This window comes from Carcharodon carcharias, chromosome 11, assembly GCF_017639515.1.
Source record: "Carcharodon carcharias isolate sCarCar2 chromosome 11, sCarCar2.pri, whole genome shotgun sequence".
In the NCBI taxonomy this organism is placed as follows: Eukaryota; Metazoa; Chordata; class Chondrichthyes; order Lamniformes; family Lamnidae; genus Carcharodon; species Carcharodon carcharias.
In genome coordinates, this window is record NC_054477.1 from 20,936,250 (window position 1) to 20,962,592 (window position 26,343).

The 26,343-nt window shown below is 45.5% G+C and overlaps 1 protein-coding gene across 2 annotated transcripts in view; it reads left to right on the forward strand.

Annotated features, from left to right (window-relative positions):
• LOC121284479 (interleukin-5 receptor subunit alpha-like) overlaps positions 1-25,945 on the forward strand; it is a 50,453-nt gene extending 24,508 nt beyond the window's left edge. For both annotated transcript variants that reach the window (XM_041199990.1, XM_041199991.1), the window contains exons 6-11: positions 529-710; positions 3,356-3,495; positions 7,680-7,818; positions 10,139-10,235; positions 17,237-17,327; positions 25,752-25,945. In XM_041199990.1, coding sequence (XP_041055924.1) covers positions 529-710; positions 3,356-3,495; positions 7,680-7,818; positions 10,139-10,235; positions 17,237-17,327; positions 25,752-25,826 — 724 coding nt within the window. In that variant the 3' untranslated portion in view covers positions 25,827-25,945. The remainder of the gene's footprint in view (positions 1-528; positions 711-3,355; positions 3,496-7,679; positions 7,819-10,138; positions 10,236-17,236; positions 17,328-25,751) is intronic.
• The last annotated feature ends 398 nt before the right edge of the window (positions 25,946-26,343 follow it).

Sequence of the window (26,343 nt, forward strand, 5' to 3'; positions counted from 1 at the left end):
ATGGCCAATGGGAGGTCTTCCAGCACTCAGTCATCGGCAGTTCCACCGGCCAAGGTCGGAGCTGCTGATGTAAGGGTGAAGACCGCGAGGGACAAGCGAATGAAGTTTAATTTTAGTTTTCAAAAGGTCACAGCCACCTGGCCGTGATCCTGGTGCGGCAACTCCTCAGACTGTGAACCGCCCGCTGTGCTGATAGCAAACTCCTGCCAGTGTGGGAACAGGCCATACTAGGCCCTGTAATTAGCAATTAATTGGTGTTAATTGGCTGCCTGTCACTTCCAAGCTAGCAGCTGATCTGACCGTGAGCCACCCTGCTCGAAAATGGCTTGGGGACAATGGCAGAGAACCGGCACGGTGTCCGATGGTGCCAAACGGCATATCTGACTCCAATCTGGGCCCTGAAGTGCTTTTAGGATCAAGCCCCTAGTTTTGCTCATTCGTTTATCCTCTTATCCATTTGTCTGTCAGCCTCTCCATCAATCAGTCACTGTTTGGAAGAATTTACTGCGCAAACATTCTTTTTTCAAGGACAGAAAATGTAAATGATACAAACAACTGTACAAATTATCAGAAGGTTGAGCAGAGGAACGTTGCCTGCCATGGTCACAGATATGAAAAGCACTTAGTTTCAAAGGTTAACATTTGCATCAGTGAATCAAGCAACACGACAAAGTTACCATACTGCAGAAATATTATTCCAGCTGTCTATTGTAAGTCACAAAGCCTTTTTTTCTTTATTTCCATTCAGTACATTTAAAATGTTGTTTAACCCCTGTCAATCGAGGTGTAAGTAATGTGTTCCTATTTATTATCCATATATTCCCATTAAGCAAAGTCCATGGATATTGATTAATATACAGATTAGTCAATACCTGAACAAACATTTTCAGCATTATTCTGCAGCCATGCCTGTTAAGAGAGATAAAGGGGTCAAATTCACTTGCCACCATCCCAGCAAGAATCTGCCAAACAGATCTGGGAAGAAAAAGCCACTAGGAATGAGATTCCAGATCCTGACTTTAGTAGGGAATGCTTTGTTGATTTACTAAGGGGCGTAGGCTCTGGCCACTCCTTACAGGGCCATGGGTGCAGGGCCTGGTCTAGATGATTCCCAAATCTGGGGCTTTCCAGCTTCCCTGTCCCATAAGAGACTAGGTGTTATACTGGGGGCACAACAGCTTCCACAAGGGTGGAAGTGGGCCTTAGCAGATGGTCCGGGTTAGGGAAGCAGTTTGGACCCTCAAAGATGGCAAGAAGTTTTGAAGTATTTTATGGATCAGTTGCCTTACATAGTAGGAGAGGGGTGCATGAGGGATAGGTATGTATGTGGTCTCTGGGGTTAAATTTGGTAATCAACCCTAAAGTCGGTCAGGTACTGGAATTTTCAGTAGCATGGTATAGGTGAGCACCTAAAATATGCCTGTAGAGATATGGGCACCTACTGACCCCCTGTAAATAAGATGCCCTCACATTGATCCCTCAAAGTACAGCAGAGCCAGCACTGGAGGGTGCATTGGGTGCAATCCTGGTCTAACATTTGCAACCAATATTGATGAGTTATCAATGTTGCAAATGTTCTTTTTATGAGACTCATTGACTGGAGGCTGTATTGATAACGAACAGTTTATTATCAATTATGATGGTGAAAAGGTGCTCAAGTGTATCTTTGATATTGCTGTTAGCTGTGGCTTAGTTAGCAGCACTCTTACTGCTGAGCCACAAACTTGTGTTCAAGTCAGCGACAAAAGTCAAGGCTGACATTCCACTGCAGTACTGAGAGAGTGCTGCACTGTTGGGGGTGTTGCTTCTCAGAAGAGATGTTAAATCAATGCTCCACCTGTCTTCTCAAATGGATGCTAAAAAACACCCGACACAGTTTGAAGAAGAGCAGGAAAGATATCCCTGGTGTTTTGCCTAAGATTTATCCATCAATAAACGTCACAAAGACAGATTATCTGGTCATTAGCACATTGCTCATTTTGGGAGCTTGCTGTGTGCAAATTGGCTGCTGCGTTTTCTACATTACAACAGTGACTACACTACAAAAAGTACCTCATTGGCTGTAAAGTGCTTGGGGTTATGTCTGATGATTGTGAAACGTGCCACATAAAAGCAAGTCTTTCTTTTTATCTTTATTGATCTGAAATTTCCTCCTGACAGTGGAGCTGGTATGACGTGAACAGTATCAGAGTTCTTCATTTGTACTGATAGAAGTGTTTACTAAAAGTTTGTACCTTTGCTTTGATAACATGCTTGTGAGTGTGAGTGAGAGCAGATGGTAGTATCAGTGCATTCTAGTGCCAAAAGGAGATGAATCTCTAAAGGTACCAAGGCCTAGGCCTGAATTTCCACTTCAGGGTTACAAAGTCAGGACAGTTCCCGGCTCTGCAAACTCTACCCGGGAAAAAGTGTTCCTAATTCGGATTTTCAGTCCGGGGTTGAGGGGGTGGGGGTGGGTAGGGGAGGGGGAGGGGTGTGCAGTGGCAGGTGAAAACCGAGCTGTGACGAGGACGACCAAAGGAAGAGTTTGGAGGCTTTTGGATGCAGAGGCAGGCTGGGTGAAAGGTTGGCCTGGGTGCTCTGGCACTTTGTTGAAGATATGAAAAAATAAATAAAACAAAAGCAGCTCTTATCCCTTATACCCCCTCATGCCCCATACACTCCCCATGCCCCATCCATGCCAACCTATGCCAATTTATGCCCTTGCCCATCCCCATGGACTTCTATAGCCCTTATACCAACAAAGTGCCAACTTATGCTCCACAAACACCCCCCTTATGCCCTTACACCATGTCAACTCACCCAGTATCTACCACGGGCAGACCTCGGGGGGCCATGATGAGATTACATAAAGTTCTTAAGTGTCTGTTGAAGAATTCTCTCGCACTCATCAGCTCCCTCCTCACTTCTCCCAAAGGTGTGCCAAGAGCATATCTGAAAGGGTTCCCTAACTGTCCTAAATGGCCCGACCTCTCCAAATAATTCTGCTAAATTTAGACTTTCTCCTACCAGGTCTAAATTGCACAACTGGAGTTTTGGACACCCCTTTAGCCAAATAAGAACAGCGTGAAGGGAACTGCATTTTAACATGTGCAGTTGCCTCCATGAACCCCGGTTGTGGTAAGCGCAACCCGCCCTCATTCTGCAGCCGGACTCCTGGGATCTGGGCTTCCACAGCCGATTTTGCAAAGTTGGAGAGCCTCTCAGACTGCACAGAAATTCAGCCCTAAACTCAAGTGGGTCTCATAAGCTGCCATTCAGTCTCCGCCTACAACTTCAGAACTGAATTCACTCCGTTTCAACCATCTAAACCTCAACTCATGTGCTGGTTTGAAAATGAATTCTCTTGTTCCAGATAAAGTCTACACACCAATAAATGTTACAATAAATGAAAGAACTGATGAAGTAAAATGGGAACTTCCAAAAATGAATTATAAGGCCAGCTGTTATGTCTATCAAATAAATATCACAAACTGGAGAGACCACGTCCATAAGGTAAGAAAATAACATGCATCTTATTAGCAGTTGTAATATGAAGGAACCCAACCATTATCTGTCCTTAGCCGAAAGCTAGCAATGACCTCCCAGTGTACTCATGAGGTGGGAGGTGTTTGTGTAGTGGTTGAGGGTCGGTTAGGTACAGGACGGATGTTTATGTGGTGCTTTTGCTGTTGTCGAGTAGTTCTCGAGATATTCCCTAGCAGCATGTTGGCCCCACTAAAGCTCTGGAAAGGGATGCGAGAGCCTGGATGATAACCTGCCCAAAACACTCATTAAATGAATCCATGCAAACAGGCAATGTTGAGTTCAGCAGCAACAATTGTAGCCTTGAGACCCTGATGAATTTTCACGCAGATTCAGCCCAGTTACAACAGTGATGCACAAGTAGGTTTTCTTACACTCTCAAACATTTCATAGCGTGCCTTCCTGCTTTTATATTAAAATTATGGGGCTATATTTTTGGCTTGCTACTTCCCTGTTTTCCCGCATGAATGGGGCAACAGTGTTTTTAAAAAAACGCACAACTTTTACTCAGCGAGTGAGAATGGTCTGGATCTCCCTGTCTATGCAATTGGTGGAAGCGGAGACGGTGAATGATTCTGAAAAGAAATTGGATAAGCACTTGAGGGAAATAAACTTATAGGGCAATGGGAATACAGTGGGGCAAGGGTCTGCTTAAATTGCTCTAGAGAGAGCCTGAAGTGAATTATAATCCTCACCCCTTTTTTAGACTATTCTGGATCATGCGTACTCCTCAGATGATCACTCTCACTTAAGGTAGAGAAAGACAGGCCTCACAGACACTCAAATGGGTCTGAAGAACTGATCTAATTCTTCCTGAAGGAAAGGAACCACCAGAGAATATTACCGTCCTCCAGATAGCCTTTTTAACGAGCTTTAGCCAGATTGTAACAACCCGGATATTCGAAGGGTCCGGGCATCTCTCCCCAACAATGTACCTCACTACTGAAAAGTGTATGGAGATGGGTTTGGAACTTGGATACAGAAGACTACATGAGACAATATATTTTCTAAATTATAGAAAAGTTTATTAAAGTACTGAATATGAAATTCACATTTGACGGTAAATTGATCGCAACATTGATAGTTCTAGGAAAATAAAGTATAACCTTATTTCTACTAGGGAATCCAAGTCTTAATGTTAAAGAGAGGTATGTAAGATATCCATCAATATTTAAAGTATTATTAACCTTAAATCCCAAGTAGGAAGCCACTGAGTCTAGTGAGATATTTTAATCCCAATTAAGGGAAGAATTATTATCGTTACATTACAGCAGCCATACCTTTATCTTGAGAGATGCTGGGGTGAATCCAATGAATCTAAAAATCCTACTGTGTGTCTCCAATGCTTATACCATGGAAGAGCTGAAGCAGCAGGAAGAATGTTGAGCATTCATGCTGAGCAACATCCTTTGATTTACTCAACATCCTTCATTTGAGTCAACAGCCTTCAAGGGTACTGAGGGGTGCAGATGATGGCCACTACACTCAGTTTCCAGGATTCAGTTGACAAGTTAATTATGGGCATCCTTAAGGTTATATATTGTTAAGATCGTACAAATTATCAATGCCTTGCTGAGGTAATGTAGAGGCCAGTCCCTGTTTTTCAGGAACTATCTTGTGTTAGAGGTTGTACCATATCCTATGCCAAAGGGCGTTAGTGTCCATTTGCACATAATTATGCCCAGGCACGTTTATAAACTTTTGTCCCTTTGTCCATCAGATGAACTCTGCTTTTAATTTTTAATCCTTATTTCATAGGAGAATCGATCTTTTAAATCTTATAACTCCATATTTATAGTTAGATTCTCATAACTTCATATTTATAGCTGCATTCCTTCGCAAGCCAGCATGGACTCAATGGGCCAAATGGACTCTTTATTTGCTATTATGAATCTATGTCCTGTTGTCTGATGGAATGGCTATATATCCTGCAAGACATTGACATTCAGAGTAAATAATGTTATAGCCTTGCCTTCAGTGGTGTTGTCACTGTTCCTGATCCATCCTCAACAGCCTTCCACAGAAAGGATTTGGAAATGGGATTATTCCTTTAAATTAAAATTAATAATGCTCAAATTAAAAGTGCAACTTCCTTCAGGCTCATCTGGTGCCAGGAGCCGGTGTGTGTCCAGGAAGCTAGGGTGGGTTGGGTTGAGGTGTCACCGGCTTTGAGTGCCTTTCGACCCATTGCACATTCCCCCTCAGCGCCTTCCATCAGTCAGCCTGATTGTCACTGTGCATCCCCTGACGTGCATGTAACCCTCCCCAGGAGGCACACAACCCTATTGGTATGCTGAACAGTTGGGTATTGGACATCTTGGGGAGTTAAGAATTAATAACAAAACTGTCTGTGTCTTGGAGCAATAAACCTTCGAAAATGAACAGGATGGGCTTGAAGTGACAATGAGAAGTAAGCTTGCCTTGCCTTCTGGCTTTACATATCTAACTGTTATCTACGGAAAGAACTTGCATAAAAAAGATAGAAAGGCATCAACTGCAAATAATTAAATTATGACTTTGGTGGCTAGTGTAATAGACACAGACAGCAGATCCTTTAACTATAGGATACAAAGATAACAGTAATCTTTAAAGCATTCAGGATCAGTTAAATCAGGAAGACTTGCTTGCAAAAAGTATCTTCGAATTAAGCAACTACAACTATTTATGTATATAGACTGTTTTCAGTGGATTCAGGAACAGATACATCATGAGGCCTTATCTATGACTTGCAACTTTGATGTCAGAGAAATAAAGGATATAAAAGACCAAGGTTTTTAATTGTTCTTTGGAGGATTTGACAGATAGAACCAGAAACTGAAAACCATGCTCTCTGTACAGTTAGATTGATCACCTAAGCTGAATGTGAATAAAGTCTGTTCAGTTATAGTCCACCATCAAGTGTCTCTTGCTTATTTTGAAGTGTATCATTGTGAACCACAGAAAGAAGCCGGTTGACTAACAGTTGAATGTTAACAAACTCCCTGTGCCTGGTGCCTCTTAACTCTTGCGCCTACATGCTGTTGTAGCATGGTGCAACTGTGCAACCTGGAGCTCAGAAGTTCTGGTGATACCGCAACAACTGGTGTATTTGAATCCATTTTACAGAACCACAGAATTGTTATAGCATAGAAGGAGGCCATTCGGCCCATGTCTGCACCAGTTCTCCAAATGAGCAATGTACAGAGTGCCATTCCCCTGCCTTCTCTCCGTAACCCTGCACATTCTTCCTTTTCAGATCATAATCCAATTCCCTCTTGAATGCCTCAATTGAACCTGCGTCCACCTATCAGGCAGCATATTCCAGATCTTAAACCCTTGCTGCGTGAAATAGTTTCTCCTCATGTCTCTATTGCTTCTTTTGCCAATAACCTTAAACCTGAGCCTGCTTGTTCTCTATCCTTCCACCAATGGGAACAGTTTTTCACTATCTACTCTATTTAGACCCCTCATGATTTTGAAAACTTGGACCAAATTTCCTCTCAAACTTCTCCCCCCCACCCCCACCAGGGTAGACAGCCCCAGCTTGTCCAATCTATCTATGCAACTGGAATTCCTCATTTCTGGAACCATTCTCATGAATCTTTTCTGAACTCTCTCTGATGACAACACATCTTTCCTAAAGCGTGGTGCCCAGAATTGGACACAATAGTCCAGCTGAGGCCTAACCAGTGCTTTATATTTGCGTACCTTAATTTTGCCATGGGGTTGCCTTGGTCTGACCATTCTGCACCAGACAAGGTGGCTGCACCCAATGAGTGGCTTTTCCAGTCCCCAAACCACTTGCTGGAATATATGGCATCCCAAGCCTCCCCCTGCAGCTACCCAACCTTCTGTCCTCAGAAACAGTAAGATACAAAAGGCTATGATCTCCTGCACAATGTATGGTGCAAACTTATTTCTCAAACACCCAAGCCCACCATTAAGCGTAGCCCTTTATTTAAAATCGCCTCTGTAGAAAAGAGATCCTGAACTGTCCCAGTGCTCGTTGTATTGCAGTTTTATAAGTGTTGTTGCAAACACGAAGGCGGAGGCTGGAATTCCCTAAGTTATAGTAGCCCGATCAGTCTTGCTTCTTTAAAGTATCGTTAAGGTGATCTGTGTTGGCGTTAGGAATAACGTGTTAATCTAACGCATTTGTAACCAAACTGTTTTAGGTTCTAAATGTGAACAGTACAAAATATGTCATCAATAGAAATCACGAGAAAAGATATTCAGTGCAAGTCAGGGGAACAATAAACTCTGATTGCTATGAAAGCATTTTCTGGAGTGAGTGGAGCAAGCCTCTGAACATTGGTAAGAGCATTACTTTAGGTCAACCTTATTAAACAACAATCATGCATGGCATTTATCTAGTGCTTCCAACAGAGCCTGGAGCTAACAATGGAACATGAGGGCTCCCAGCAGCAGGTGGGCTGAGGCAGGAATGGGGTCTAGATTTGGTAACATGCAGCCTTAGCTAATGTGGGGCTGGAAGCTCAGGTCAGAATTGATTAGCAGGCAGAGGTTGCAAATTATTTGGTTTGCCCCGAAACAATGGCTGGGTAGGGATGGCTGGAACTGATATTATGGTTATGCAGTTTACGCTGTGTGATCCTGACTATCTGGGGTTTCCCATTTTCACCCTAGCTCTCGGCCTCTGGGCTCCTCCACTGATCTAAATGAAGACACGCAGTGTTTAGGGGCATTGACTCTCCCTTCCCTGTGGTTCTCTGCTTCGTTGGACCTCAAAAGTTGACTTGAGCTGCCTTCCCCATTTCTTTTCCCATATCCCCCACCTACCTTTTGTACAGGTATCCTTAAAGCGCGTTCCGACAGCATGTTTTCGTTTTAGCGGATGGCGCTGACTCTATCTTCGTTTGAGCACAGTTACGGCGAAGAACCGTGTTGTGACTGCGTATTCTTCAGCATGATTCTTTAAACGCACTGCTTTGTTTGCCGTCTCTCCCGACCCCGTCCCGCTCGCCGCTCCCGGACCCTCCTGCTCACCGCTTCCCACCTTACCTCTCTTGACCCACTCCCACTCGCTGCTTCCTTCTCCCGACCTCACCCGCTCGCTCCTCTACTAAGGGATGTGGCGCAAGGGCAGTTAAGTGGAGTGAAAACTGAAAACGTTGGAAAAACCTCAGCAGATCTGGCAACATGTGTGGAGAGAGAGAGAGAGACACACACACACACAGAGTTAATGCTTTGAGCCTGTATAGTTCTTCCCTAGAGCTGAAGGGATGTAGAAATCTGATGGGTTTTATACTGAGATCAACAATGATCTCATGGAGTGACTCAAGGAATGAAATGGCCTTCTCCAATTCCTATGTTCACCCGAGGGAGCAGTTGAGGCCTCAGTTTAATATTTCATCTCTAATACATCCCCCTCAGTATTGCATGTTTAAGTTACTGTTCATACATTGACAAACAGGTTAATCTGGAACCAGTCTTTTCCTTAACTTAGGTTTATTCACAAGACCAGCTTACCAACACAAACTCCCTTGCTCCTCCCCTACACCCACTGTAACTCTTTCGAGTACAAACCCGTTTCCATCTGTTTCAGATGAAGTTACATAGTTTTTGCCATTGTGAGATTTGAACTCTTGATACTCTTTTGAGTAAACCTGTTTCCATCTGTTTCAGATGAAGTTACATTGTTTCATAGTTTGCCATTGTGAGATTTGAACTCTTGATACTCTTTCGAGTACAAACCTGTTTCCATCTGTTTCAGATGAAGTTACATGTTTCACAGTTTGCCATTGTGAGATTTGAACTCTTGATCTGGGGGTTACAAACCCAGTACCATAACCACTAGGCTATTTAGGCCAAGCTCTACACCCACTGTAAACTGGTTTTTATACACTCTAAATAATTGCCTAATCTTCCCCCCAATTGATGGCAGCTGCTTTCAATCACAAACTAAAGCATCTACTCCACTGTGGCATGATTCCAACATTGACACTGTACTGCAGCATCAATCAAGAATTTGTTTTGAAGTCTATGGAGTGAAACTTGAACTCATAAACTGGGCCAAAAGTGAGACTGCCACCCACTGAGGCACACTCGCTGACTTACTGATTTTTAAAAGCATCTGCAATTTTCAGTCTGTGTGTTAATGATGTAAGCCAAATCTCAGAACATGCTCATCAGTGCACCACCAACTGGAAATTCCCCTCCAGGCCACTCACCACCCTGATTTGGAAATATATCGCCGTTCCTTCATAGTGGCTGGGTCAAAATCCTGGAACTCCCTTCCTAACAGCACTGTGGGTGTGCCTACACCACAGGGACTGCAGCAGTTCAGGAAGGCAGCTCACCACCACCTTCTCAAGGGCAATTAGGGATGGGCAATAAATGCTGGCCTAGCCAGTGATGCCTACATTCTGTAAATGAATAAAAAAAATTCACTCACGTTGAGGCTCAACTTTAATTCTTCTGTTTATTTATTGCTTGGTAAATATTTAGGCAATTGCTGTATTAATTTTGTACTCTTCTCATTATCCTTGTGTTCTTTTGAGTCCACGGGAAGCAATTAAAGATAAAGTGGAAGACAAATGCAGAAGGATATGTGTTTTTGATACAGGGATTACACCAGAGACTAATCGAATATTGTTTTTTTCTTTGTTTTTAGAGCCTGACTCAATGAATTTCACTCTTTTGATAATTGTAACAGCCCTTGCAGTTAATTTCGTAGTGGTAGTATTGGTGCCAATTTTCGTCTGTACAAAGTAAGTTACTCATCCAGTTCTATTTATTAATCGTGGATTAGTACAGCATAACATTCAAGGCTATGGGCCAAGTGCTGGTAAATGGGATTAGGGAGGTAGGTCAGGTGTTTCTCACGTGCCAGTGCAGACTCGATGGGCCAAAGGGACTCTTCTACACTGTGATTCTGTGATTCTGAGAAAGAGGCCATTCAGCCCATTGAGTCTGTGCTGACTCTTTCAAGGAGCAATCCTTTTCATCGCACTCCCCAGTTTTTTCCTCGTATCCTTGAAAGTCGTTCACTATCAAGAACTATTATGAATTTTCTTCCACCTTTATTTCGGGCAGTGCCTTCCAAATCCTAACCACTCTGCATAAAAAAAAGCCTTTCCTCATGTCACCTCTGGTTCATTTACCACTCACCTTAAATCTTTGTAATCTTGTTATCAAATCTTCAAGATCAAGAACAACTTTGTATGGATACAACACCTTTAAAGTAGTAAAATGTCCCAGGATGCTTCACAGACGCATTAGCAAACATAATTTAACACCGAAACACAGAGGCAGATATTAGGGCAGATGATCCAGAGCTTGTAGGTTTTAAGGAGCATCTTGAAGATGGATGAAGTGGTTGGGAAGCTGAAAAGTTTAGGGAGGGGGGTATTCCAGAGCTTAGGATCTCAGCACAGCCGACAATGTGGAGTGATTAAAATCAGGGATGCTGAATAAGTCAGAATTAGAGGAGTGTGGATTTTTCGGAGGGTTGTAAAGCTGCAGGAGGTTACATAAATAGGGAGGGTCGAGGCCATGGAAGGATTAGTAAACAAAAGTGAGAACTATTAAATTTAGGACCAGGAGCTCAAAAGCTTAACTGCTTAAGCAGGAGCCAATGTAAGTAGCGAAGCACAGGATGATATGGCTGAACAGGATTTGGTAGGAGTTAGGACATGGGTAGTGGAGTTTTGGATGACGTCAAGTTTACAGAGGGTGGAACAATATTAAGGAAGTGGAAATAGAGCTCTTTGTGATGGTGGAGATATGTGGTCAGACATTTATCTCGGGGTCAAATGCAACACCAAATTTGTGAACAGTCTGGTTCACTCTCAGACAGTTGCCAAGGAGAAGAATGGATTTGGTGGATAGGGAATTTGTGTTGGGGGCCAAAGGCAACTGCTTCAGTCTTCCCAATATTAAATTGGAGGAAATTACTGCTCATCCAGTCAGGCATAGATGGACAATGTCGAGACAATGAAACAGACATGAGAGTTGGCGGAGATGTCTTTTTGAATGAGGTTGCAGAGGAACAACATATAGATGAGAAATAGAAAGGGCTCAAGGATAGAACATTGGGGAGCACCAAAGGTAGGTGCAGGTATGAGAAGAGAGATCATTGCAGTCTATGATTGTATAGATAAGAATAGAACCAGACCAGTACAGTCTCACCTAGCTGGATACTAGTGGACAGGTGATGGAGGAAGTTTTCTGTGTCAAAGGCTGCAGCTAGGATGAGTACAACAAGGAGGGATGGTTTAACGCTGTCACAGTAATATAGACTGTCATTTATGACTCTGGTAAAAGCCATCATGGTATTATAGCAGATGGAAATCCAACAATTCAAACATGGCATGATGAGAAAGGTGGGTAGGGATTTGCAATGAGATTTGAGAACCACACTCAAAGAGTTTGGAGAGGAAAGGGAAGTGGTGGTTTGCACAGACATAGGGGTCAAGGATTGAATTTTTGAGGAGAGAGGTGATGACAACAGGGCCAGGGAGAGAAATCATGGGCCCTGGTTCTTCTCCTGTTTCCAGGCCTTTTATCCCCTCCCCCATGTCCCTTAATCCTCCCCCTCAGTCATGCATCATATATTTTCCCCTTTCAAGATTCACCAATCAATTCACCAAACAATCACAGAAATGTCCGAGTAAAATTATAACGCCTATTGTTGGCATCTGATTATAAATATCGTGTGATAGACATGCAGCATAGCATGGGTCATTAATATTAAGAGCAGCAACAACGTAATGCAATTTGTGTGCACCCTATGGCTGATCTCACCGCAACTATTAAACAATCCAGAGAGTACAAATACTTAGGAAAAACAGCTTACCCTGATCTGCCAGTCAAGAGAATCTTCCAATAACAAAAGAAAAATAAAGGCAAACCATTGAATCACTCAAACATTATTTGTCAGCCGTTGAAATTTCTAAGATCCAGAATAAGGTCTTGAACAAAATGAAAACATTTAAAATGACACATTTCACGATAAAATAGATCAATCTAGCCAGCTTTTAATACCTGTAGGGTCAAACTACCACAGCTGGCAGCATGATTCCCCTCCGAGTCAGTGGGCTGAATTCTCTGGTCGCCGAGCGGGGCCAACTGAAAATCTAAATGACGTGTGGTGACATCGGGCAGGCGTCCCAAAGGCCTATTAAGGCCTGTTTAAAAACTAATTTAAATAATTAAGTGAGCGGGTGGGATGAGATTTCACGAAGTGTTTAAAAATTCAATAAAATTTTTTTTAAGAAATGATTGATATGTCCCAGCTCATGTGACACTGTCACATGAGGGGACATGTTTTAAAAGTTTTCAAGTACTTTATTTAGAAATTTTAAACTTAAGCAAATCTCCCTGGGGCACCTCTGTGCACGCACGAAAGAGTGCACTCCCGACTCAGAGAATTCCCCCCACCCCGCTTGCACAGGGAGCGCTCAGCGCTTCCAGGAGAGCGTCACACTGGGTGGGCCTTAATTGGCCCGCCCACATAAAATCAGGGGCACCGATTGGGTCCACGCACACTCCTGCCACGCCCCCCCCCCCACCCAACACAGCCCCCCACCCCCGACAAAGTCAAAATTCAGCCCAGTATGGATTTTAGCCCCACTTCAGTGTAACACCAAGCGATCAGCTTTGGATGAGATGTTAAATGGAAACTCTCTCTGTCTGCTTGTGTGGAAATAAAAGGTTCAACTATACAGTTTACAATGTGCTGTCGAATATTTCTCCCTCAACCAGCATTACGAAAAGCACATTTTCTGATTAATCATTCATTTCCAATTTATACAGTTTATAATTTATATTTATATATATGTGTGTGTCTGCCACTTTTTAAAATTTATTTATTCATGGGATGTGGGCTGCATTTATTGCCCATCCCTAATTGCCCTTGTTCAGAGGGCATTTAAGAGTCAACCACATTGCTGTGGGTCTGGAATAACATGTAGCCCAGACCAGGTAAGGATGACAGATTTCCTTCCCTAAAGGACATTAGTGGGTTTTTAACAACAATCATCAATGGTTTTCATGTTACCATCAGACTTTTAATTCCAGGTTTTTTTTTATTGAATTCAAATGTCACCATCTGCCGTGGTGGGATTCAAACCCAGGTTCCCAGAGCATTACCCTGGGTCTCTGGAATATTAGTCCCGTGACAATTGTGCTACACCACTGCCTCCCCAACTTGTTCACCTAACAACAGTGACCATTTCAAAAGTAATTCGCTGGTAATATAGCATTTTGCGAAGTTGTGGGGACTTGTCCTTTAAGTTCCTTTTGAACGAAAATTATTTTTCATTTTCTGTCAATCTTCACCTGAAGGCCTCAGCCTCATCCAAAAGTCCAGGCCCTCACATAGCATTTTTTGCCTCGAGTTGTAATTCTATTGGCTGAAGACAGATTCCACTGCCTGAGTAGCAGTGCTTGTAGTTGCTCGGGCTAGGTCAATAGTACTTAGTGAGCTCAACAGTTTCTTCGTATCTTTTTGATTATTTTCCAAATTATTTAAAGAAAACCTGGGCTGCAAATTACGAAAATTTTATTCGGGTAATGTCGGTATTAAGTTTATATTATTGCGTGTGAATGAGTGGAATGGTGTATGAACATACAGATTAGGAGCAGGAGTAGGCCATTCAGCCCCTTTGAACCTGCTCTGCTATTTAATAGGAGCATGGCTGATCTGACTGTGGCCTCAACTCTTGGCCCATCCCTTTGACTCCCATATTGGCCAAGAATGTATCTACCTCTGCCTTAAGAATATTCAATGACTCTGCCTCCACCGGGGAAGGGAGTTCCAAAGACTCACAAACCTCTGACAGCAAAACAATTATCTTCATCTCCGTCTTAAATAGGTGACCCCTTATTCTAAATCGTGCCCCCTAGTTCTGGACTCTCCAACAAGGGGAAACATCCTTGACAGACTGATCCATACTAGTTGTAGCTTTTTTTTGTGTTCAAATTATTAACAATCTATAAACCCAAGCTAAGAAGAATGGAGCGCCTAGTTTTATCCTATATTCACCCCATAGGGACAGGCTTGGGTTCGATGTTCCTTTGACACCCCCTGCCATGCTTACTCCTCAGTGAAGTTATTTACCTCTGTACTTGAACCTTCTCGACACCCAGGACGAGCTCGAAGCATTTATAATGTATTATTTCAGGCGGCTACTGACCTTCAGGTAGCTCCGTGGTTTTCCTGGAGGCCCTTTTAAAAACAACCGTCAGTGAAATGGATTTGACATTTCCGATTTTTTTAAAGTCGGTCTTTTGAGTCTGAAACTTTGGCTGCTCAATCTGGAGAGCAACGAGAACAACATCTATGACAACGAGCTCCCCCTCCACCCCTCCCACCCCCCACCCACACACAAAACCCCCAGGCTCCGGCGTTTTGCACCTCTCTCAGACCCTGGATGACAGGGAATTTGAAAGAGAGGGGGACAGCACCCGAACAACGAAAACCACTAACAATATTAACTAACATGGGGTCAGAGAGCCAAAGTGGCAGCCAGCAGTTTGGTGGGGACAAGATTGAAGGAGCAGTATGTTGGTCTTATGGGCAAGATGAGTTCACTATGCGCATGCGGAAGGTGCAAGTTCAGGGCTAGAGCAGGGTGGGGGGGGTGTGGGGGGGGTGGTGGTGGGGGGTGTGGGGGACCTTAGAGTAAATCTGACCCAGTCATTGTCATTGATGGGGAGGGGGAAAGTGACAGGGGCAGCTGAATGGATGGTCTCAATCTTAGTGACAAAGAAGCCCATGAGCTCCTCCCACTTGTTTTTGAAGGTGAGAGTGGAGGAGAAAGAGCAGAGAAGTTTAAGAAGACAGTTTGCACTAGAGAAAACATATGAACATACAAAATTAGGAGCAGGAGTAGGCTGCTCAGCCCTTCACGCCTTCTCCGCTATTCAATAAGATCATGGCTGACCTGATTATAACCTCAAGCCCACCTTCCTGCCTACCCCCGATAACCTTTCACCTCCTTGTTAATCAAGAACCTATCTAGCTCTGCTTTAAAAATATTCAATGACTCTGCTTCCTTTTGGGGAAGAGAGTTCCAAAGACTCACGACCCTCTGAGAGAAAAATGTTCTCCTTATCTCTGTCTTAAATGAGCAACCCCTTATTTTTAAACAGTGATGCCTAGTCCTAGAGTTTCCTACAAGAGAAGACATCCTCTCCATATCTACCCTGTCAAGATCCCTCAGGATCTTAAATGTTTCAATCAAATAGAAGTAGGGTGCGGGGTGGGGGGGGTTATCTTTGCATTCCAGAATGACCCTGGAATAGTGAGCAATTTTGGCAGATGAAAGCAGGACCTGATCATTTTTGATGTGGTCCAGCCAGACCTGGTGCTGACTGTTTAGAGCAGCTGTCTACCATACCCATTCAAGTTTGCACCTCCTGGAGATGAAGGCCAAGCCAGTGAAAACAGCCAGGGTGAGAGAAAGTAATGGTTTTAATTGGAAACAGTTTCTCTTTATTTACTTTGTCCAAACTCTGCATGATTTTAACTATATTGTCAAATCTCATGGCCTTCTCTGTTTTAAGAAGGACAAGCCCAGCTTTAGTTATCAAAGATAAGTATAATGGGCAATCAAAAAAAAAGCAGTACCACATTGGCATAATTGCTTTATCCTTGCTGAATATCCCTTTAAATATTGGAAAAAAAAACATAGACCAGGATTTTGCGGCCCCTCCTGCCCAGCGGGATATTACAGCCCCGCCGAACTGAATGGAGGTTTCAATAGCTTGTCACCTCTGCCGGGGGAACACTTGCTATGGCAGGGCCATAAAATCCTGGCCATAAAAAAGAACGTAATAAGAAGTCATTCAGCATCTCCATATGGACTCTGTCCAAAACAAAAACAGAATTACCTGGAAAAACTCAGCAGGTCTGGCAGCATCAACAGAGAAAAGAGTTGACGTTTCGAGTCCTCATGACCCTTCAACAGAACTGAGTGAATCTTAGGAAAGCGGTGAAATATAAGCTGGTTTAAGGTTGGGGGGGTGGGGGGGGGTGGTGTGTGGGGTAGGAGGGTGGGTGGTGGGGGAGAGAAGTTGGGGGGGATGGTGGTGTGGTTGTAGGGACAAGCAAGCAGTGATAGGAGCAGATAATCAAAAGATGTCACAGACAAAAGAACAAAAGAACACAGAGACGTTGAAGGTGGTGATATTATGTAAATAAATGTGCTAATTTGTCCAACCTATTCACAATTTTAAAGACCTCTCATCACCTCATCTGTACGTCTACCGTTCTCGAATGGAGAAAAAGCCCTAGCATGTTCAATCTTTCACAGTAGCTGTAAACTTCCAATTCTTCTTCCATCCTTGTAAATCTTACCTGCACTTTCTCCAGAGTATTCTATTGTACAGAAATCAGAACTGTTGCCAGCTAAAAAAAAGAGTTCAAGTCCTTGAATGAAGATAGACAATGACTCCATTCCTCAAGCTACTAATTGCTGAGGTTGGGAGTGAATTCCAGATCACAAGTGACAACCATCGCATTGAGTTATTTATATACAAAACTGTGTGTCTCACTAAATATCTTTGTAATCTAGGTATGTGCACCAACCTAATATGAGGCCCCATGCATGTATTTTTGAGGAAAAATACAGAGCAGGGGTATCTGAGGACATGTATGTCTTCTGATAGATCCTGTGCTCAATATCGAGATTGGACAAAGTAATTATTTTAACTGCACCAAAATATTCTGAAAATAAGACAGCTTGACATGTTGTACTCTTACCAGGTTTGCGCTATGGTCAAAGGTCTGTCAACCAGTCCCTGATCCAAAGGAGAAGTTCAAGGGCCTCTTTGAAGATTATGATGGCGATTTTCAGGTAACAAGCCTCAATAATGATTGACAGCAAAATATACCACATGGCATGTGTGATTGTCCACTGTTAAAAAAAAGTGTCTTTTTTAAAGTAAGGTTCAAGTTGACAGAGAATAAATACACGAGTGGCACCATGTGAGATAATGATGCATTTTGGTGTAATTTGTGGCTCCCTTGCCTTTGAGTCAGAAAATTATGATTTCAAGTCTTATACCAGAGTACAACGTTGAGTACTGAGGGAGTGCTGCACGGTTGGAGGTACTAACATTCAGATGAAAAGTAAAACCAAGGCTCTGCCTGCCCTCTCAAGTGTGTGTAAAAGATCCTAGGGTGTTATTTTGAGGAAGAGCAGAGGAGTTTTCTTTGGTGTCCTGGATCAGTCTCTGAAACAGTAACTATTATATTGTGGAGAGCTTCTGGTGTGCAAATTGGCTCTGTTTCCTACATTATAATGACTCACTTTAAAAGTACTTCACTGACTGTAAACCGTGTTGGGACAATGCTGACAGTGCTATATAAATGCAAATTCTTTCTTTTTTATAACCCAACTCAGGCCAAGGAGACGTTTTCCTCACTGGCAACAAGAAAAAAATATTATGGAAGGTGGGCGGGTTGGGGGGGGAATAAATTGGAGGAAAACATATAACAGAAGTGAAAAAAGATTAAACTCTTGTTAACTGGTCACACCCCAATTCTGAAGTCAATGGCATAGACATGATACCCTGCAACAATGATTGAGAAGGTTGCAACTCTACCCTCGGCCATTGATCTTGTAACTGCTGTGGGTGATTCAACTGTATGGAATAAAAATTGTGTGGGTTTTATAATGTGTAGGTGATTTGCTCTGGCAAATTACATAACTTAAGAGCAGGAGTAGACTATATGGCTCCTCAAGCTTTCTCCACCATTCAATATAACCATGGCTGATCTTCTGCCTCAACTCCACTTTCCCAGTCACTCCCACATCCCTTGATTCACAGAGATCAAAAACCTTTCTGTCTCAGCCTCGAATATACTCAATGAAGGATCATTCACAACCTTCTAGGGTAGAGAATTCCAAACATTCACAATCCTCCAAGTGAACAATTTCTCCTCATCTCAATCCTAAATGGTCAACCTCTTATCCTGAGGGTGTGCCTCCATGTTCTAGGTTCCCCAACCTAGGTTAAACAACCCATCAGTCGATACCTTGTCAAACCCCTTCACAATTTTGAATGCTTCACTGAGATCACTTCTCATTCTTCCAAAGTCCTAGGGCATAGGCCCAATTTATTCAGCTTCTCATCATAGGACATCCCTCACATTCCAGGAAATAACCTTTTGAACCTTTGCCCCTTCCAGATCAAACCTGCGCACAGCACTCCAGGTGTGGTCTCACCAGAGCCCTGTACAATTGTAGCAAGATTTCTTTATTCCAGTACTCCAACCACTTGCAATAAAGACCAACATGACATTTGCCTTTTTTAATTGCTTGCTGTATCGATATGCTAACATTCTAAGGTCCTTGTATGAGTATACCCAAAAACTCTCTCTGAAAATCAACGTTTAGAAGTATTTTGCCTTCAACAATGTTCTGTTTTTCTATTTTTATTATCTGAAGGGAATAATCTCCCACTTCCTCTACATTATACTCCATCTGCCACCTTGCAGCAACTTTGTGACCTCCTCACAGTTTATATTACCACCTAGTTTTGTATTATCAGCAAGTTTGGATATTTTACTCTCAGTCTCCCTGCCTAATTTATTGATATAGATTACAAATACCTGAGGTCCCAGCAGTAACCCTTGCAGCACTCCACTAGTTACAGCCTGCCAACTTGAAAATGTTCTGTTTATTCATACTTCTTTATTGTAGTCAGTCAAACAATCCTTCATCCATACTAATATGTCATCCTCAAATCCGTGGGCCTTTATCTAGTGCATTACCCTTTCTTGTGGCATCTTATCTACTGTCTTTTGGAAATCTAAGCATACTACATCTACTTGCTCCCCTTTATCTACCCCACTGGCTACATCCTCAAAAAACTAATAAATTTGTCAACAAGATTTTCCTTTTTTTAAGACCATGTACACTCTGCCTGAGCATACTATGATTTTCTAAGTGCATTGCTAAGACTTGCTTAATAATATATTCCAGCAATTCCCTGATAAATGATGCCAGGCTAGCCGGCCAGTAGAATCCTGGGCAGAATTTTCTGGCTGGTGGGTGGGCGGCGCGAGAGCGGGTGCAGATGGGCGCCCATAATCTGGTCCGTACCGCCATTTTATGGGGGCAGGGCAATTAAGGGCCCACCTAGTGTGAATAGTGGCCCCTAAGTACAGCGGGAGTAGGCGGGTGGTGGCTGGACTGCAATGACCACTGGGTCCAATGGTGACCCGGCGGCCTGTTTTAAAAAGCTGCTGCAGCCTTTCAAGGACTGACAAACATGGCGACCGGAAGGGCTCCCCAGAGACCCTGCTGGTCAGCAGGCCAGGCAGGAGGTTAGGGCAGGGGGACACTGTGCCCCTCGTTTCTCAGGCGATTGCCTTGCTACCCTCCTCGAGGAGGTGGCAGCATGGCGGGAGGTCCTCATACCCCCGGACGAGAGGAAAAGGCTCCCCCACATGACCAAATGTGCCTGGGAGGAGGTGGTGGAGGTGGTGAGCTCCTGTGACGTGGTGCGGCGCACCTGGGTCCAGTGCCACAAGCATTTCAACGGCCCATTGCGCTCGGGAAGAGTGAGTACCATGTTGGCATTGGGCACTTAACCCACCAGGTAGGTTTTCCGCCCTGCTTGCCCCACCCAGCCCCCCTCAGCCCCCACAACTCTCGGTGCAGTGACTGCACTGAATCATTGGCGGCCTGTGTCCTTCGCTGGGTGGGCCAGCAGATATTGGCTAAGCCAAAGTCACCCTGAGAGGGTGGTGATGAGATGGGTTCTGTCCCTGCAGCATGTGCTACACTGAGACCTACATTACTGTTTTGGGGGCAACCTGGAAGATCTGCACCTAGGCACAGTGCTGGAACTCCTGGACATGTCAAAGTCAGGGTGGGAGGGGAGCTTCAAGGTGGCGGGACACCGATCAATCTGCTGCCCTCTACGCTCCCCATTCTTGCGGCTCCTTGCTATGGAAGGTTAGACCGTGTGGTACCAAAATGTGATGTAGGCAGCATTAGGCCAAAGGGGGCGGGGGGGGGGGGGGGGGGGGGAGGGGGGGTGGGGGGGTGGCGTTGGGGACAGGCCTGGCATCTTTGTGTGAATGTTTGGCAGCTGCAGGATGAGGAGGCACTAGAGCCCTGCAATGTCCCACTCTGGTTGGGGTGGGCCGGCCTCGAAGAGAATCCAGGTACAAGTTGCACTAATCAAAGCTCTTCTCTCCTTTTCAGGAGAAGCAATGCTGAATGTTCAGTGATTGAAGTTTGCAACATGGCTTGACCACTGCTTATGGAACAATGAGCGCAGAATGATCCGGGGCACAGGAATGCACATTGACACTGTCTCCACGTTAACTAATCAAATGTCCTTGTTCTTCCTTTCAGCATCAGTGGATCAGGGCTGGGCGGAGGAGGCACAGGGGCCCCCTCTCACACCTGAGGGCCCTAAAGTCTCTGACCCACCAATGTCACACCATCTCTGCCAGGCAGGCACCAGCACAGATACTGGCACCTCGGTGGGAATTAGATCATCAGCTAGTGTCCTGGGGCACAGTGGTCAAGGCACTTCACAGTCGCTGGAGGAGCTGGCTGTGACAGAGAGTGCCCATGGTGCCAGCAGTCGGAGGACTGCAGGGGACCAGGCACATGCTCAGTCGGTGGCTGATATGAGCCTCTGGAGTCGTCCATGAGGCAGCAAACGCTGGAAGGATGTGCTGGAGGATCTGGGGGTGATACATGAGGCTGTGCTTGGCTTGGTGTCCATGGTGGAGGCATCTACGTGGAGCATCGCTGATGCAATGAGCCTCATGGCCAAGTGCCATGCATCCTTCAGAGAGAGAGTGGCGACTGTCGTGGAGCGGCTCCTCCTGGAGACCCATCAGGGCACCCTGGGGTTGTGCTCAGACCAGCAAGCCCTCAAATTGGCATTGACCTCAGCTGGTCAGTGCCAGTGTGGGAGATGGCCTGGGCGCCAAGTTTCCCCTCTCGGTGCCCATCCATCCATGGTGAGCAGGGAGGTCCGAAGCGACCTCACGTTGGCGCAGCAGCTGCCTGTCATCTCTGCGGACTCCTCTCAGGATGTTCTGGATGAGGGCAGTAGCTCCTCCGCCCCTCTGCCAGTGACCATTGCATCCAATAAGGCTGTGACGACTGGAGAGATGCCAGCTGTGGAACTGGTCGCTCCCTCCCAGACTGGGCCAGCACAGGCTCCACGAGCCAGAGGACGGCCGCCAAGGTCATCGAGGTCAATAGGACAGACTGAGCAGGCTGGCTCAGATGCCATTCCCAGCAATGGGGCAGCATCAAGAAGTAGCACCCGAAAGCATAAAATTAAGGCACCTAGGCACAGCACGGGTTTATCACTGGTACTTTTGTGTTGGCCCGCAATGAGGTCTTTATGGGCAGCGTTTTACCCCTGTCAGGGGGGTTGTGCAGGTGTGAGCGTGAGCAGGCGAGTTCCCGATCGGCACTCCCCCCCACAGTCAGGGTGCGCCGCCATTTTACATGGACGAGCCACTTAAGGCCCGCCCAGCCTGACATGCTCCAGGAAGCTCTATGCGCTCCCTGTGAGGGGGAGCGGATTCCCTGAGCGGGGAGTGCGCTCTTTCACGCATGCGCATGAAGAACTCACACATCTCCCTGAGGCAAGGTGCTGCCTCAGGAAGATCAGTGCCACTTTTAAAAAGATAATAAAGGATGAGAAGAATTTTACTGACATGTCCCCTCATGTGACACTGGGACATGGGACATGTCAATTACTTTTTTTAAAAAGTAACACAAATTTTAAACCCCTCATGAAACCTCATCCCGCCCGTGGATGAGGTTTCCTGTTGTTTCTGATCTCCCAGCCTGCCTGCTGACCTTAGGGTTGGACGGGCAGGCCCGTTAATCCTTTTCATTACTTTTTAATGGCCTTAATAGGCCGTTGACAGGTCAGCGGGCGCACAGCCGAGTTGGCTGCATGCCCGCCGAACTGACAATCTGAATGATGCGCAGTGATGTTGGGACGCACGCCCGACTTCACCCCACGTTATTTTACCCGTCGGCAAGCAGGCCCCGCCCCAGCTCGCCAACCGGAAAATGCTGCCCTGTGAGTGGGCGTGATGTTGAACACCTTAGTAATGTTGTTCTCTTAAGTTCATTTTGTTATACCATTAAATTCAGACATGTCACCATGGCTGAGGGTACCTTTTTTCTTCCATAGGTGGATGGTTACCAATAATGTTATGAGTGATTTGTGGGACATTCAGCTTTATTGACCAGGCCCTTAGTTAATGTTTCTATCCAGGCAGATTTTGGTGTCAGGCATGGAGCCTGCAGCCCAGGCTTGTCCTGGAAGCCCACGTGTGGTGTACTAGCTGAAGGTTCACTGGATTAAAGCCTCCAGGGTGTCCCTGCCTCCCTGGAGTAAGCCCGGGTTAGCGTCTACCCCCTCAGCATTTCCCTGTGCGTGCTCATCCTTGGACTCACTGCTGGACTCTCCTGTGCAGCCACAGCCATTGTGTCTACATCTTCATCGTCCACTGCGCCCCCCCTTTCCAGCGCAAGATTGTGGAGAGCGCAGCATGCAAACACTATCAGCAACACACGATCTGGGGGGTACTGGAGTGCGCCCTCGAACAGTCCAGGCATCAGAAGCCCATCTTGAGAAGACCAATGGCTCTCTACATCACAGCCCATGTGGAGCAGTGGCTCCTATTGCACCACTGCTCAGCTTCTGTTCTTGGATGGTGGAGAGGCGTCATGAGCCACCTTCTGAGGGGATAGCCCTTGTCGCCCAGCAGCCATCCATCCAGCCGGGCTGGAGCACTGAAGAGCCTCGGCACCTGGGAGTATCTGAGGATGTAGGCATCGTGGGAGCTGCCTGGGTACCTTGCACAGACTTGTAGAATCAGCATCCTGTGATCACACACTATCTGCACGTTCACGGAGTGGAAGCCCTTCCTGTTGACAAAGGCACCGGGCTCACTTACTGGTATCTTGATGGCCACATGTGTACAGTCTATAGCACCCTGGACATGGGGGAAGCCAGCAATGGCCACGAAGCCTCTGGCTCACTGTGTCTGGCTTGCCTGGTCCCAGCGGAAGTGGATGAAGGTCAATGCCCGTCTGAACAGAGCGTCTGTAACCTGCTTGACACAAGTGTGGACAGCTGATTGGGAGACACTGCAAAGATCACCCACTGACCTCTGGAAGGAGCCAGAGGCATAGGAGTGGAGGACAGCTGTGACCTTTAGAGCCACTGGCATGGGGTGCCCACCCACACAGTTAGGGGAGATCTCAGGCCCAATCATCTGACAGATAGAGTTGACTGTCTCCCTTGAGAGATGGAGTCTCCTTTGGCATTGCACCTCAGACATATTGAGGTAGCTGCTTCTCCGCCTGTAAACCCTGGCAGCAGGAGAGTGGTGCCTTCCGCCTTGCACTACCTCTTGGCCCTGCGCCCCTTGTGGTTGCTCCTGCCCTCCCAAAGGTGGCTCCCCTGGAGGCTGAATGTGCACTCCTGGCCTCCTCCCCCTTCTAGCCCTCCCTTCCTCCTCAGGGGAGGTGCCTTCAGTGGAGAGTTCAACTCCCATTCCCAGGTTAAGGGAAGGCTCCCTGAAACCTGCAGACCCAAAAATGATTCCTCAATGCAGAATGCTGACCTGAAGGTTGTGAGTCCAGTCCAAGCAGCTGGTATGCATTTTGAAGTATTGCAGCCCACACAGGCAAGTATCAGTAACTTTTGCAAATTAACTATTTGACTGAGCGCACTCACCACCCCACTGAGCCCTCTTATCCCGCCCGTGGATGAGGTTTATACAAATGTCTCCTACCCGCCTGCCCATTGCACCCGTGCGATCCTCGGGTCGAAAAATCGTCATCAATTGGCACCTTAAGGGCCTTAAGTGGCCCGTTAATTAATGAATTAATCGGAAATCATCGCACGCCCGCCCCACAAAATATTGCAGTGGTGCACGGTGACATCGGGACACTCGCCCGACATCACCGCGCATCATTTTAGACGCCGGCCATGTGGGTCCCGCCCCCACCACCCCCCCGCCCCCCTCCCCGCCCCCCGCACGCCAATGGGAAAATTCTGCCCCCTGTATTCTTTCTTCCTCCTCTCTTGAATAATGATGTTGCATTTGCCAACTTCCAATCCTTGGGAACATTCTAAAATCTAGAAAATTTTTAAAAATCTCAACCAGTGCAGTAAATATGCCTGCGGCCCACCTCTTTTAGAAGCCTAAGATGTAGCCATCATGTTTTCATTTAAGTTTCCTGGTTTGGACTTGAATATGCCGCTCTCAAACAAATATGGAGTCCAGTTGTATTACGATCACTTTCTTCCCCATTTTTTTTTAAATGTCGTGTACCCTGGAATCTTTATTACCCAACATTGGTCACCTTGTCTCTGTAATGGCGTTTTCATCAAACACATTTATCTATATTTTTGCTGCAAGTTCATCCATCTGGTTAAAAATCCTTCAAAGGTACCCAGGCAAGTACATCCATGTATATATGAGCATTAATGTAGGCTTCTGGATTGTCAGTCCAGTGACACCACCTTTCTCCCCTTCTGAAGGCAAAGCAAAAAGAGGCTTGGCTATTGATGCTCACCACAGCTGAATAACAGTAACTGTCGTGCTCAGTTGTGAAGGCCACTTTGTGCCAGAAAGAATGAAAGAAGAATGAACTTGCATTTATGTAGTGCCTTTCACAACCTCAGGATGTCCCAAAACGCTTTACAGCCAATATTCAGCAGCATTGTCTCTGTTGCAATATGGAAACATGGCAGCCAATTTGCACACAGCAAGCTCCAAGAAGCATCAATGATATAATGAGCAGATAATCTGAGTGATAAATATTGCAGCCCTGCCCTTCCTCAAGAAATTGCCTCAGGATCTATTGCATCTGCCTGAGGGTGGACCAGACCTTAGTTTAATATCTCATCTGAATGACAGTGATTTACGACAGTGCAGCACTCCCTCAGTGCTGCACTGGAGCATCAACCTAAACATTGCCTCAAGTCTCCGAATTGGGATTTGAACCCTCGGCCTTCTGAACCAGATGTGAGGGCGCTTAAGAGCGCCTCTGCACTGTAAGGCTGCCAACAGTGAATGGCAATCACTTGCACTGCATCCTGGGCAATAATGGCAGGGGGTGGGAAGCGGTGATGGGGTGGTGGTGGGGGGCAGGGCCTGTTATTTCGTGTGGCTTGCTGCCTAGAAGCATGGGACTGCAGTCACCATTTTTGAGCGTCAAGTGTGACTTGTAACAAAAATAACACCAATTTGTTTTCTCCAACAGAAATGGATTAATAAGAATCCATTAGTGATGACCAGAATGGAAGAATGCATTCCTGTTATTGTGAAAGAAGTCTAGAAGTCTATCTCTGAATACTGGTATCAAGTGCAGCTTTATTTCAGACTACCCCGATTGACCGGGAGGCTTTATCTTCGACTGCATCCTTGGAAGGGGGTGCAGGGGTGGGGCGGGGGGGAGATATATAAGAAAAGAAAAAAATAAAATGTTGCATCTATTGTCATTAATAACATTTTTACACACTTTTTTTATCAGCTCACTGTGGCATTTGTTTTTTTTTTGTTGTCGGATCTGCATATCTTTTCACCCTCACCAGATTTTTGCAGCAACCCCATCGGAACCAGCCCAGGGGGTTTAGTAAAGCTTCAAGGGACCGAGGAGAGGGAAGGAGAGGAAGAGAGCACAGTGAAGGCTGAGGGATTGAGGGAGAGGAAGAGGAGACATGGAGAGAGTTGTGAGGGCAGGAAGTGTGGGGACGAGAATGGTGAGGGGGCAGGGGAAAATGGAAGCCTAAAGAGAGAAGATGGATAGGAGCAACGGAGGGAGGATTGCTGGAGAGTGGCCTACATGAGGGTCG